Source organism: Tenrec ecaudatus, chromosome 13 (genome assembly GCF_050624435.1).
Source record: "Tenrec ecaudatus isolate mTenEca1 chromosome 13, mTenEca1.hap1, whole genome shotgun sequence".
Lineage (NCBI taxonomy): Eukaryota > Metazoa > Chordata > Mammalia > Afrosoricida > Tenrecidae > Tenrec > Tenrec ecaudatus.
This window is the reverse complement of record NC_134542.1, coordinates 25,832,573-25,844,962: the sequence shown is the minus strand read 5'-3', so window position 1 is coordinate 25,844,962 and position 12,390 is coordinate 25,832,573. Positions and strand designations below refer to the sequence as shown.

Here is a 12,390-nt window from a genome sequence, read left to right as displayed (position 1 = left end):
ATCTATTTGGTAAACTTGTTTCATGTGAGTCAACCTGAGATACAGATCCACTCTCAGTGCGCCAACAAGTCAAGTTTCAGAACTTGCAAGGCTGAGGGCCAAATCCTGCATTACAAAAAATTCCCTGGAGAAATGCTACCCTCTGAGAACCTAAGGTAGCAGCTGGTTGCCCTTTCTTTTCCACTTCATTCCGAACCTTCAAGTTGACAGACTCCTGAAGCAGTCTGCGAGGTACAGGGATGAAACAGTCCATTTAATGATACATGTACTTCCTTCTAAATTCGATAAAGAATATTACTATCTCAAACAAAACAAATTATTTGGAACCTCAAAGATAAGCTCTTTCTCCATGAACCCCAACACCAAGAGTGAACCACATAAAGTATTTAAATGTTCACTAGCTAAATGATTGAAAGATGAAAACTATCTCTCTAGGGAGGGAGTTCTGAATCTCTCTATATAGAAAATCTCAGAGGCAAGCCCACCATTATCATTTATTTGGAATGCCACAAGGTCTTGATTAATCAGAGCTTATATTTTAAAGATATAATTCTATCATAGCTATTTCAAGACCATAAAACAATCCTGTTGGTGTCATAGAGTCTTTATAGAATCTAGTGGGTCTGCCTCATGGAGGAGCCCTGTTGGCATAGTGGGCACTAACCACAAGGTCAACAGTTCAAACCCAACAGCCACTCCAAAGGAGAAAGAGGAGGCTTTCTGCTCCTACAAAGAGTTTCCGTCTCAGAAATGCACAGCAGGCAGTTCTCCGCTGCCTTTTAGTGTCACTGTAAGTCGGAATCAACTCCATGGCAGTGAGCAGTGGTGGAGTTTTTACAGGAGCTGACTGTCACTGGCACGTTCAAACTGCCCCCCTTTGGTTAGCAGCTGAGCTCCTTTTCAGGCAGTGTATGTGCTAGTTATGACGTGTTCTGAACCACACATCTGACCCCCTAGGTAACTACCCTTCCCAGAGGCACGATATTATTCATTAATATAGAGACATAATCATTTAAAAATAATATATCTCTATATATGTTTACCCACACACTCTGCAAACACATTTTCATTGACTTGATTCTGACTCACAGCAAAATATATATTTATATATATGTCACATATATGCATATATATATATAATCAGAGTGCTTATAAAGGATCTGAACAATTACATTTCTTGGCTACAGATGTGGCAGAATTCACCACGATTTTGGAAACACCTCCTCACATGTTTTAAATTACATATTTACTTATAATGAAATAGATTATAGAATGAAGACTTAAATCATTAAAGGAAGTCTCGGGGCTATATCATACATTAGGCTTATATTTTAATATAGCCTTAAAAGTTATGCTATCAAACATACCACTAAATTGTAAGGCGCTAGGATGGCATGTTTTGTTTAAAAATCAGTGAGTCGATCACATTAATTAATCCAACTTCTGAGACTGTCCTAAAAGGGCATCACTGAGCAAAGAGTTCACTGAGACTGTGCACAGGCATTTCAATAGAGAATTTTGATTTATGGTGCAACTGAAGAAAGGCTATCATGATCAAATGCTAACAATTACTGAGGGAAAATTTTGAGTTTTGCTAAACTATTACTGAAATAACACAGGAATAAAATAACCAAAACATATTAGTTTTACTAATTAAGAAAATTCATAGAAACAAAAGGCTATTGCTAGGTTTGCCACCCAATAACCCCACCCCCAGTCCAGCCATTTAAAATTTTAAAAATTCATAATGATGATGACAGCATTTGCTCTTCACTCCCACATATTATATGTGCTTCAAATGCTCTATATCTATGTCTAAACTATACTAAATATTTCCCCGAAAACCTGTCCATTATTTCTTGTCTCAGTTAATAGAACATGCCACTAGCTATCCAGTAACTAGGGATCATCATCCAAAACTTCCTTCTCTCCTAAATCTTACTATTCAAAGCCTGACCAGTTTAACCTGTTGAGTATTGTCCAAATCTTTCTTTCCTTGAGAATCCCACTATTGCAAACTCTCATAACTTCTCACTCTCTCGCTGTCATTGCCTGTTAAAAGTTCCCGGGACTCCAGCCTTGTCCTCATCCACACTCTTTTCCCCACCTGGCAGCCAGTGTGATCATGTCAACTAAAGACTGAAGTCACCGGCTTTGTTAAAGCCCGTGGCTCCCATGGACATGAAATCCAAGCTCCCTCCTCATACGAAATCGTCCATCATCTTGCTGCCCTGCTTAACTCTTCTGTGAAATCGCTGGTCTCAAGTTTCGAGACTCCAATTTTATACCCTAGAAATACCAAACTGCTGGTATTTCCCAGAATATTTCCTGTTATATCTCACCTCTGTTCATTATTGGTATATATTTATTGAGAAAGCTTGCCCCTTCTCCTTTAAGTCCAATTCGCTTAATAATTCTTTCTACATATAACCTTCAGGAAGTCTTCCTAATGTATAAGCACCTGTCGCCCCCTCACACCCGCTTCCAGGAATCAGAGCACTGGGCTCACCTGAGGAGAGCGCCCTGCTGAGACCTTCAAGGCCACCAGAACATGAGCTCCTGGAGCTGGTCCTCAGCCTTAAGTAGCCTTTAAAAACAAGAGGGGAGAGCAGAGGAAAAATATAGCCTGTTGGCTATGAATTCCCTGCACCACATACATGCTCCACTCTTTCCTTTTATATTTTTGAGGTGGTTTTTTTTTCCTTTTGGTAAAGAAAACTGATAACTCTAAAGAAATGAGGCTTTTAAGAAAAGAAGTGCGTTCTCAAAAGTATGCGTGAAAGCTAAGTATGCTTGGCATATATGGATCTAAAAGTACTACAATTCCAAACAGAGTGATATTTCACATCAAGCCCATCTGGCGTTCTATTAGGGTGTGTCAGTGGAAATTCAACCAGGAGTGACTGCCAAACCAAACTGTAGAAGACAGCTCAGAAGGCCGGTGAGTCCCATCACCCAAGCTGGATTCAAAAGAAGTGTATCAACGCTCCTGCTTAACAAGATTGTTGGATATCATTCACCTTCATAAGAACGTTTTAGTGACAAAAATTAGCCTGGCCCATATTGGGCATGGGCTGGGTCTGTTGAGATAATTACACTTGAGGGAGACCCACCAGTTACACGATCTCACGAGGCTACAAGGTAACACCACAGCTCTATGTATGTCCTAGCCCTGACAACGTCAGCCTATTGGTAAGAGACCTAAAAGGTGATTGATATCTCTAGGTCTCAACTTCCACATGTGAAAAAATAAAAATCACATTATATTTCTGCCTCACTGGGTTCTAAAAAGGGAAACCAGCTTTTAAAAAAAAAGAAAGAAAATGAATGTGCACTCTGAAAAGAATAAACTAGATTCCCTGACCTGATTATTGGCCAGTGCCTTGTAAAACTAGAATTACTACTTCTCCCAATTCCATACGTGCCATCAAACTGGGTGATAAATAGTATTGACTGAGCAGCTGACCCATGTAAGAGTTTTAAAGTAGTAGAAACATATTCCGTGACAAGGTGTGTTTCCATACAATTTAACTGCCTGCAAGGTGGGTTTAACCTGGCCCAAAGAGAACAGTCTCATAAGGCAATAAAAATTAATTATAATTTTTGGAAGCAGAAATTAATATTTTTTCAAAATAGACAGTGACAGGTATAGGTAGCTTGAAGTGGGTACTCCAACAACTACACAAGAATCGCAAGTGAGACAAACCCAGAAACCAAAGGAATCAAAAAGTCAGTCTCAACTGATGGGCCAAATCGCAATATGGATTATTTCTATATGGTTCTGTCTGACTTGTCTGTCTCCGATTCTAACTTCCAGAATCTATTTTTAAAATCATTTAACATTGTGTATTTCCAGTAGCCCACACTGTCGTCCCTGACACTGAAGATTGTCAGCCGACTCAATGTGTACACTGATGATCTCAGGCAACAAGGCCTAGCTTCTCTTCAAAGAGTTTCTTACTCCAGAAGATCATGTCTAAAAATTCTCCAGGGAAATGTACTCAAAAACATCAGAAGCAATCATTCTAAAAAGTGAAGATCCCTAATACCTCTTGTATTTAAGATTATCTTAATGCATTGCATTTTAAACCTGGAAGCTGCCAGGCCCTGTACCATTTTCAGTTCCCTCCCAAGCTGCGGGCGCCCACCTCCAGCGCTGTCCCATCAGCCCAGTGCTGTCATCATCACTATCATTATTTCACAAATGCTGGCAGCAAGTCGTACAGATACCATTCATCGTTGACTTGTCACCAAATAACCTAAACGAATGACTGGGACCTTATAGAAAACACTGCCCACTCTCCTAAAGCCCCACTACGTGGAGGATCACAGCTAATGGACACTATAAAGTCAGAATGTTAGCTGCTATGAAAATCAACAGTTTTGATTATTTTTTTCCCTAACATTTCTTTAAAAATTTTTTTCTAAAACTTCTCTAAAAACTGTTTTAAACTCGTTATCTCCCACCCCTCCACCCCCCAAAGTATCTTTTCTTGCCTAATCCTGTCCTCTCCTTTCCTGCTATCGGAGACTTTATTGTCCTGTCATCAAAGTTTTCACCTTGTAAGTTTGGCTTTAATACTTTCTATCAAAATTGCCATTCTGATTTGGGAAGAAAGAAACACCTCCCCCCAACCCCCCCGCCTCTCCCAAGGAATAATCTTTATAGATACAATTCTTTTAAAGTACAGGGAATAAATAAGCAATTTTCACTGAATAAAGTGAATGGTGCACATTAAAGAACTGAGGGAGACAAGTGATCTCAGACACAAGTAATGTGACAGGTCACATACTCACAAAATCATTCCAAGTCCCAGAAAAACACCTGAGTGGCCAATCTAGGTCTCTTGTTCTAATTAATAGACAACAGTCCCTCTCTACCACTATTTGCTTTGGCAATCGAAAATGCTGATATTCTCCTAGATCTAGCAGAAAGGAAAAAATGGGTATCTTCTCCATCTAACACCCAAGTGGGTAACCTAGATACCGTAAATAGAGGCCACATAAAGGATGCAGCAGACAGCTTAGAAGTGAGAGCCAAAATATTTAACCTGCAACCCGTTGGACCAGAACCTGAAAATACGTGCAGCCTAGCCAAAAACCGAATCGCCACAGGCTAATAAGTTAAAACAAAAAAAAACCTCTTTACCAAACACACAATTTGACTGTCACTGGGTGAGAAACACTTGAATGTCAGAGGCACAGTTCGTGTTTGTTTAAATTGATTATGTCTACACGCTGCTGTTTATTTAATCTAGATGGGTAGCTGCCTTTTTGGACGTACTTGCAAAAGCAAATTCATGAGGAGCCAATTAACCAACTCAAAACCATTTCCCACCTCACATGCTGGTGGTGGCTAGGGATGATGGTGAAAAGTTAATTCCTAGCTACCATCTACCCCACAGACCAGTCTTCAGAGCACAGTACTTAAAGTGCCCACCAGCCACTCTTTGTGAGAAAGATGTGGTGGTCAGCTTCCATGATGAGTCACAACCTTCGAAATCATGCTGGGCCGTTGTAGTCTATGCTACAGGGACCTATCAGCTGGAAGGACTCAAGGGCAGTGGGCATATTTAGTGGATATCTATCCCATACATCGGCTATCGCAAAAGACAACAGCTATATATTTAACTTATAGAAATTTGCATCTAATCCTCTTCACTGTATTAGATTTTGTGGAAATTATCTGAGAAATCAAAACTTATTTCACCACAGCATTAGCAACATTATAAAATTATAAAACATGAAAATTATACAGCCTGCAATATAGTAATATAACATGTCAAACCAACAGCCAAATGAAGTTTTAAAAATTAATGCTACGAGACACATTTTAAGAGATTAAAATTGTACTTTAAGTTAGTACATATCACCAACTTTAATTGGCTTTTCTTTCTACATGTACAGAAATTTCAACAAATTTTCCAAGAAGAAAATTTTCTTAGGAGTGCTTCCCATTAAAAATAAAGTTTCTGAATAAATACATTTACATTGCTCACTGATAATTTGAAGACTCGTTTAAGTCACTTTATGCTAATGAATTATAAAATGGATTCAAGAGGATGGCTTCATCAATAGTATTCTGTACATTTTTGCTTATAATTCAAAGGTCTTTACTACCTAGAAAGCTTGTTGCTTTACAATAAGTTTCCAGAATTATAACAAGGAAGTAAACAGGAAAAGTTGTTATCTCAAAATAATTAGAGATCACTTAAGAATATGTACATAATTATAATTCAATAGTCATTTATTAAATCATTATTTTTTAATGGAAAAAAGTCTCCCCTTTCATGCTATCCAAATAGAAAACGTTTAAATGAAATTATATTCATATACAAATAACATATGTGAATATGTAGTACACATAACATATATACAGATGAGAATACATTAGATCCTATAACATAAACTAAGAGCAAAACACAAAGACAGGATTTCAAATCACTTTGAGTACAAGTAATCCAGCCTTCACACTTGACAGCTACACTCATAAAGCCTGACAAGAAAAGCAAGCCATATTCTTAATAAATAAAAATGCCCTTTCTTCTGTCATGCTGTATATGTAAATTTCTCTTTTACTACACAAAACAATATATACAACATCAAGAAATTATCCTTTTATCAAATATAGCCCAAACTGTCTAGTCTTGCAAACTCAAAACATCCTTCCAAATTTACTCAGTGTCTTCTCTGGACAAGCTAAAACAAAACACTTTCACTTTGCTAGAGAAAAGAAATGTAAATGAGTTCTACAGTTTTGCTCTTACACTTCTCTTCCAATATTTTGAGGGGGCAGGTAACACCGCAATTCTACTACTGATGGGTCAACTTTGTACCAAGGCAGTATGGAATTATTTCAATCTCAAATGAGAGCAGTCCTTGGGAAATAACGTGCTCCATATTTTCTATCCAACAACAATTAAAAAAATAATCCACTCACATAAACCTGGCAAGACAAAACACTGACCAGTCGATACTATCATTTCTTACCTGAAACAGGTAAGTACCAGCTCCCAAACTCCACCTTGGGATAGTTCAGACTAGTAAGCAGACTCATATTTATGAAACTAAAGAAACAAGCATAAATCTCTGTTGTGCGTTCTTTAGCAAAATTGATAGCAGTAGCTGCACTACAACAAGAGAGAAGCCCAGGGACCTGATCAACTCAAATCTGTCACTAGAGAAATGGGGTGGGGGGAATCATAAAACAGAGACTTACTGCTTGTCATGTGACTTGGTGAAGCATGCTGCCCATTGGGTGTGCTTGAGGTGAGGTCAATTGCCATATTGGAGTGCTCCCTTTCAGGTGAAAGCTCATTGTCACCTGCTTTCACAAAATACAATATTTCAGTCTGTATTTCCTGTCACATAGAGTTTAATTATCTGACTATGCTCCTTACATGCACTGTCATTCACAGCCTTGAAATTTTAATATGTTTTCCTTTAAAGGAAGCTAGCAAGGGATATGTAGAAATAAGAGTGAATGAATGAAATCACTAATAACCATTGCCAACCCCCGAGATAAACTAAGCCAAATACAGCATTGCAATATCTGTGCCTGTAAACCAGAAAGAATTGAAGTGGTTGATTTTGAAGGCACCTTTCAATCATCTTTTAACATCTAATTTAATTACTAGCATAAAGTATTAATAATGAACATTTCTGCAAAATGCTGCTATCAGAGATTTAGATATTAAAAAGGTGAACTGGCTAGCAAAATGTCAACTTAAAGAAACTAATTCTCTTTCACGTTAGGTGGTGGAAAAGCTAGGTTATAGAAGAGTAAATATTTGTTCTATACCATTATTAGTACACATATATGTAGCCTGACCTAGTTTAAACCCACAGTAAATGAGAAATAGTATTCTCTATATAGTAAGTAGTTAGCATATTCCTTCTTATTTTGCTTCTGTGATATTTCCTGAAACTCATTTAAAGGTGCAATTTTGAACAGAGGAAAAAGCAAGAGTTCAGAACACTTGATAAAAATCTAATTCGTTCAGTGAGAGGCAGAGCAAAAACAAAGATAATTTTATTAGCAATAACCAATTAATGAAAATGAATACTCACACGTTATATAGCCATCAATTGCCTCTGTTTCCATAGTCAAAGTGCAGCGCTGCAAAATAAAAGATGATTACCCTTAAAACAATGATTCCTTTCAGGACCTGCCATGAAATGCGTAACTTGTTAGAAGCTCCAAGCAGTTAGCCCATGTTGCTGCTGCTGCAACCTGTGCCCAAGGAACACACGACAGTTACTGTATGTGCTCATTTGCAAGTCACTGAACTCTTTCTGCAAATGATCCGATTCCTGCTGGAGATAGGGTAGGAAAGATAAGTGTGCTTTGAGACGGGCTGTAGCAAGAAAGGAGTGACTCTCTTAATCAAAATTTACTTGGTCAAAAAAATATATGTTCATATTGGGGGGAGGGTCACTCCTCAAATGTGCCATCTTTAAATGGGATTTAAGTATTTTACCATTCACTAGTCCCCACAATCACACTGCAGTTTGAAGACTTCCCCAGTATACAGATAGCTCTATTCACAATTGTTGCAAGTTGGTTCATCATGTTCTAAATTGGGGGGGGGGGGTGATGTATGTAGGGGGAGAGAAAACAAACACAGGAAAACAAAAACCCAAAGCAAAAACTTCGTGCCCCAGCTCCTCTCCAAGATTCAGGCAGCAGTTACCAACTCCCGGACCTCTACTGACATTTTACCTACCCCAGGTTCTGTTAAAGCACCTGTTCAAGGTAACCCTAATTTCTTGACAGTTCCTGGATGGATACGAATGCCAAGTCTGATCAATACATTCGGATTGTGAAAATGTTGCACACTTTTGTGCTGCGGGGGAGTTGGCGTCACGTTTCTTTATCTTTTTGCTTGTTTGTTTAAGTTTGGGGAACTATTTGCATGTACCAATGACACGAGAACTTAATTCTCAGAAACACAAGCAAATTGTATGAGATGACACCCCCTAGCTTTGATTTTACAAAGTGAGATCAGCAATCTAACTGTATTTGAAAGAAAAAAGTTTAAAATATTGATATATCCGGAGGAGGGCTTCTTTTTTTTCATTTTCTTTTTTCCCCCCCTTTGGCCCTGGTCCTTTTTGCCTTTAGTTTCAAAACTCTCACTGCACCAGCAGCTAAATTATTCACAATGAGCCATTTCTGTATTGATCGCCAAGTATATTTAGCCCTGGCTCCTGGAATTTCTCCATTACTTACTGGAAAACAGGCAGCTTCACTTCTTGTCTCCAAAACCACTTCCCTTCTCCCTCCCTTCCCCTTCTTCACCACCACCCTCCACACACACACACACACACACACACACACACACACACACACACACACCACACACACCAAAAAGAAAAGCCTTTCTTTCTCTCTTTATGGAATAATCTGATCAAATTCCCAACTCAGTCACTACACGGCACTTAAATTTCAACCTGCTGTACTGTTATCAAATTCTTTCACGTTATGATTACATAAGGCTTTCAAGAAGGATCCGTAAAAGTTTAAAAGGGGAGCACTTTCTTCGACTATTTTTTTCTATGAGTTCATCTTTTTTTGTAAATGTACACATTTAACACACATATTAAAATGAAAGACACGTCAGGGAGAAACGAAAGAAGTCTGTCCCATCAATGAAAGGGTTATTAACCCTCACAGAAGGAAAGAAAGAAAAAGGAGAAAGAGAAACGAAATGTACATACAAAAGAAATTGTCCTTTGATTAAAAAAGATTCATCACCATTTCCAGCTCTGTCGGGAGATCCCAGCTTCTTCTAACCCCTCAAAGAGGAGGTGACAATGTCGGGCTGAAGATAAACGGAGAGAGAAAGAAGTTTTTGTGTTTCCCCTTCTCTCTTTCCCTCCCTTTCCCCCTCCTAGCCAAGCCCCCTGCAGAGTTCAAGGCGAGGAGGGAGGAAAAGCACTTTACAGGTGGGTCATTCGGAGCCCAAATCCAGCAAACAGATCGGCTGATAAACAAAACCAAGAAAAGCGAGAGAAGGAACACCCGCTTCTCCTCCTCCTCCTCCTCCTCCTCCCTCCACCCCTCCCCCCGGCCCTTTGGGATGGTCTAGTAGGAAAAGTCACTCAGGAATGGCACCACGTACTTTCAGGAAAGAGGAAAAAAAGAGAGAGGTCAGTCAGTGCTACAGCAATGCGATTAACAAGAAGAGAAAAAACTTGATCCACCGGTTCCTTAAGAATCGACCAAAAGCTCAGACAAGAAAACTGAAAGAAAAGGGGGAGGGGGGAGGGACGGTCGGGCAGAACCCAGCCAGGACCTAGGCCAACTTCACAGGACTGTTTTTGGCCCTGGGCAGAACACACGCGCGCGCGCGCGCACGCACACACACACACACACGAACACACACACACACACACACACACGCACACACACACACACACACACACGAACACGCACGCACCCTGAGAAGGTTCTCGATCCCATCTCCTGCGCCCCGACCAGAACCTGTCAAAGTGATTTAACTGCTGCTTCTCCACATGTGTCACCCCGGTTTGGGGTTTTTTGTTTTGTGACCCCCGTTCTCCGACAAGATCTGGATATTACCTTCTATCTGGGCAGCGGAAATGTATTCCACGCTACCCAGTCTCCGTGGAATTCAAGTTGAAACAAAGCAAAACAAGCCCAAATCTATGACAGCTACAGAGAGGAGAACTGATTAATCGATTAACATCCCAGAAACGGATTACACGAAGGGGACGAGACTCATAAGACAGGATATCATCTTCAACCCGATTCCCTGAGCGCCCTTTACAGAAATCATGATGATCCCAATCATCACCACAACCCATCCCTCCCAGAGAAAAAGGTCTACAGTATTAGGATTCGTGGTTAACAGCAACAAGTCATTCGACCACATCACAGCGCAAAACGAGATGCTAAATAATGACGCTTAACTTTGAAAACACCCCCCTTTGCAAATCAGACACACATATTTATCGATAATCTATGAATCAGAAGACAAACACAACAAGAGCTGATCTTCACCACGCAAAAGCCCAAGCGGAGATTTACCTCAGCAGTGCATGCAGTAAAATAATCCCATCACCCTTTTGTTTGTGTTTACTGTTAGTGTGTCCTCTCTCTTTCTGTCCTTGCTGTGCCTAACGTGTGTTTGTGCACTGCAGTTGGTGGTGGGAACTAAGGCAGTGGATCTGTAGCTAAGGGTAATCCTGTTTTGACTTCCTCCATCTTCCGCGCGGAGCAGGGTTAGCCCGGGACAGCTGGTCAAACCCCGAGAAACCGATCCGCCGGCGCCCCGGCCCATCTCCCCCGCCGGCCGGGTTCGCGCAGACGCCCGCGGGCGGGCGGCGAGGCCCGGGGCGCGGGCCGGCGGGCGGGCGGGCGTGCGTGCGTGCGTGCGCGCGCGCGCGGGCGGGCCCGAGGGCCTCGCGCGCGTGTGTGTCTGTGGGGCGAGGGTTCGCGCGGACGGGCGCGCGAGGGCGCGTGTGCGCGGGTCTGCGCGCCGGGCCGCTCGGCGCGCTCGGCAATCGATTACAGGACAAGTGCTGCCCCGGCGGCGGCTCCGCGACGCGCGCCCTCCCTCGCGCCCCCCGCCCCCACGGCGCGCCAGGCCGCGTCGCCCCCTCCCCGCCGCCCGCCGGCCCCGCCCCCCAAGGGGACCAGGTAGCCCGCTCCCTTCACGCCCCCCGTCCGCGACCCCCGCCCACTCCCACGCTGCCCGAGCCGTGATCCAGCTCACGTTTGCGGCCGGCGGGGCCGGCGCGGTGGGCACGGCGGAGGGAGGCTCATCGCGGCCGGGCGAAGTTTTCCCTGCCGCCGGGACGGGCGGCGAGGCCGGGCGCGGGCCGCGGGACACGGCGACCGGGGCGCCCGCAGCGGAGCTCGGCGACCCGCGTCCGCGCGCGAGCCGGGCTGTGCGCGCGGACCCACCCACTCCGGCTTCGCGGGGACGGTGCGCAAGATCGCAGACACCAGCGCCCCGTCCACCCCGAGTCCAGCCTGGACGGAGGGCTCCCCGGGAATGGACGGAGAAGGAAATCCAGATTTGAACTGAAGCTCAACTCTTGAGCTCTTTGGAAAGTGCCATCGACTGCAAGTTTAAAACGAAAACGAGACTGTGCACTTGCTTTTGCAAGCCCCCAGGAAAGTCGGAGGGGAGGTTGCGTGTCCAAAAAGTTCTGTCTGAGTCTGAAGTGTTGCCCATCAACGAGTTATGTCACAGCCTTTTTTTTGGGGGGGGGTGGCGGGCAGGTGGGACTTTTATCACCACGAGAAAGCAAACATCTTTTTCTTTAATCATTTTATTAGGGGCTCATACAACTCTTATCACAATCCAGACATACATCACATCTTTCTACAGCTAGAAGCACTTAGTTTCTTTCCTGACC

General features: G+C 42.5%; 1 protein-coding gene across 7 annotated transcripts in view; it reads right to left on the bottom strand.

Annotated features, from left to right (window-relative positions):
* IKZF2 (IKAROS family zinc finger 2) overlaps positions 1–12,004 on the bottom strand; it is a 163,138-nt gene extending 151,134 nt beyond the window's left edge. For 2 of the 7 annotated variants that reach the window (XM_075530300.1, XM_075530306.1), the window contains exons 1-3: positions 9,758–10,012; positions 8,071–8,119; positions 7,220–7,324 (exon numbers count right to left, since the gene is read on the bottom strand). In XM_075530300.1, the coding sequence (XP_075386415.1) occupies positions 7,220–7,324; positions 8,071–8,119; positions 9,758–9,760 (157 nt within the window). In that variant the 5' untranslated portion in view covers positions 9,761–10,012. Of the gene's footprint in view, positions 1–7,219; positions 7,325–8,070; positions 8,120–9,720; positions 10,013–10,124; positions 10,194–11,053; positions 11,306–11,741 lie in introns of those variants that run through there. The other 5 variants (XM_075530304.1, XM_075530302.1, XM_075530307.1 and 2 more) reach the window with 5 other exon arrangements.
* Between the last annotated feature and the right edge of the window lie 386 nt (positions 12,005–12,390).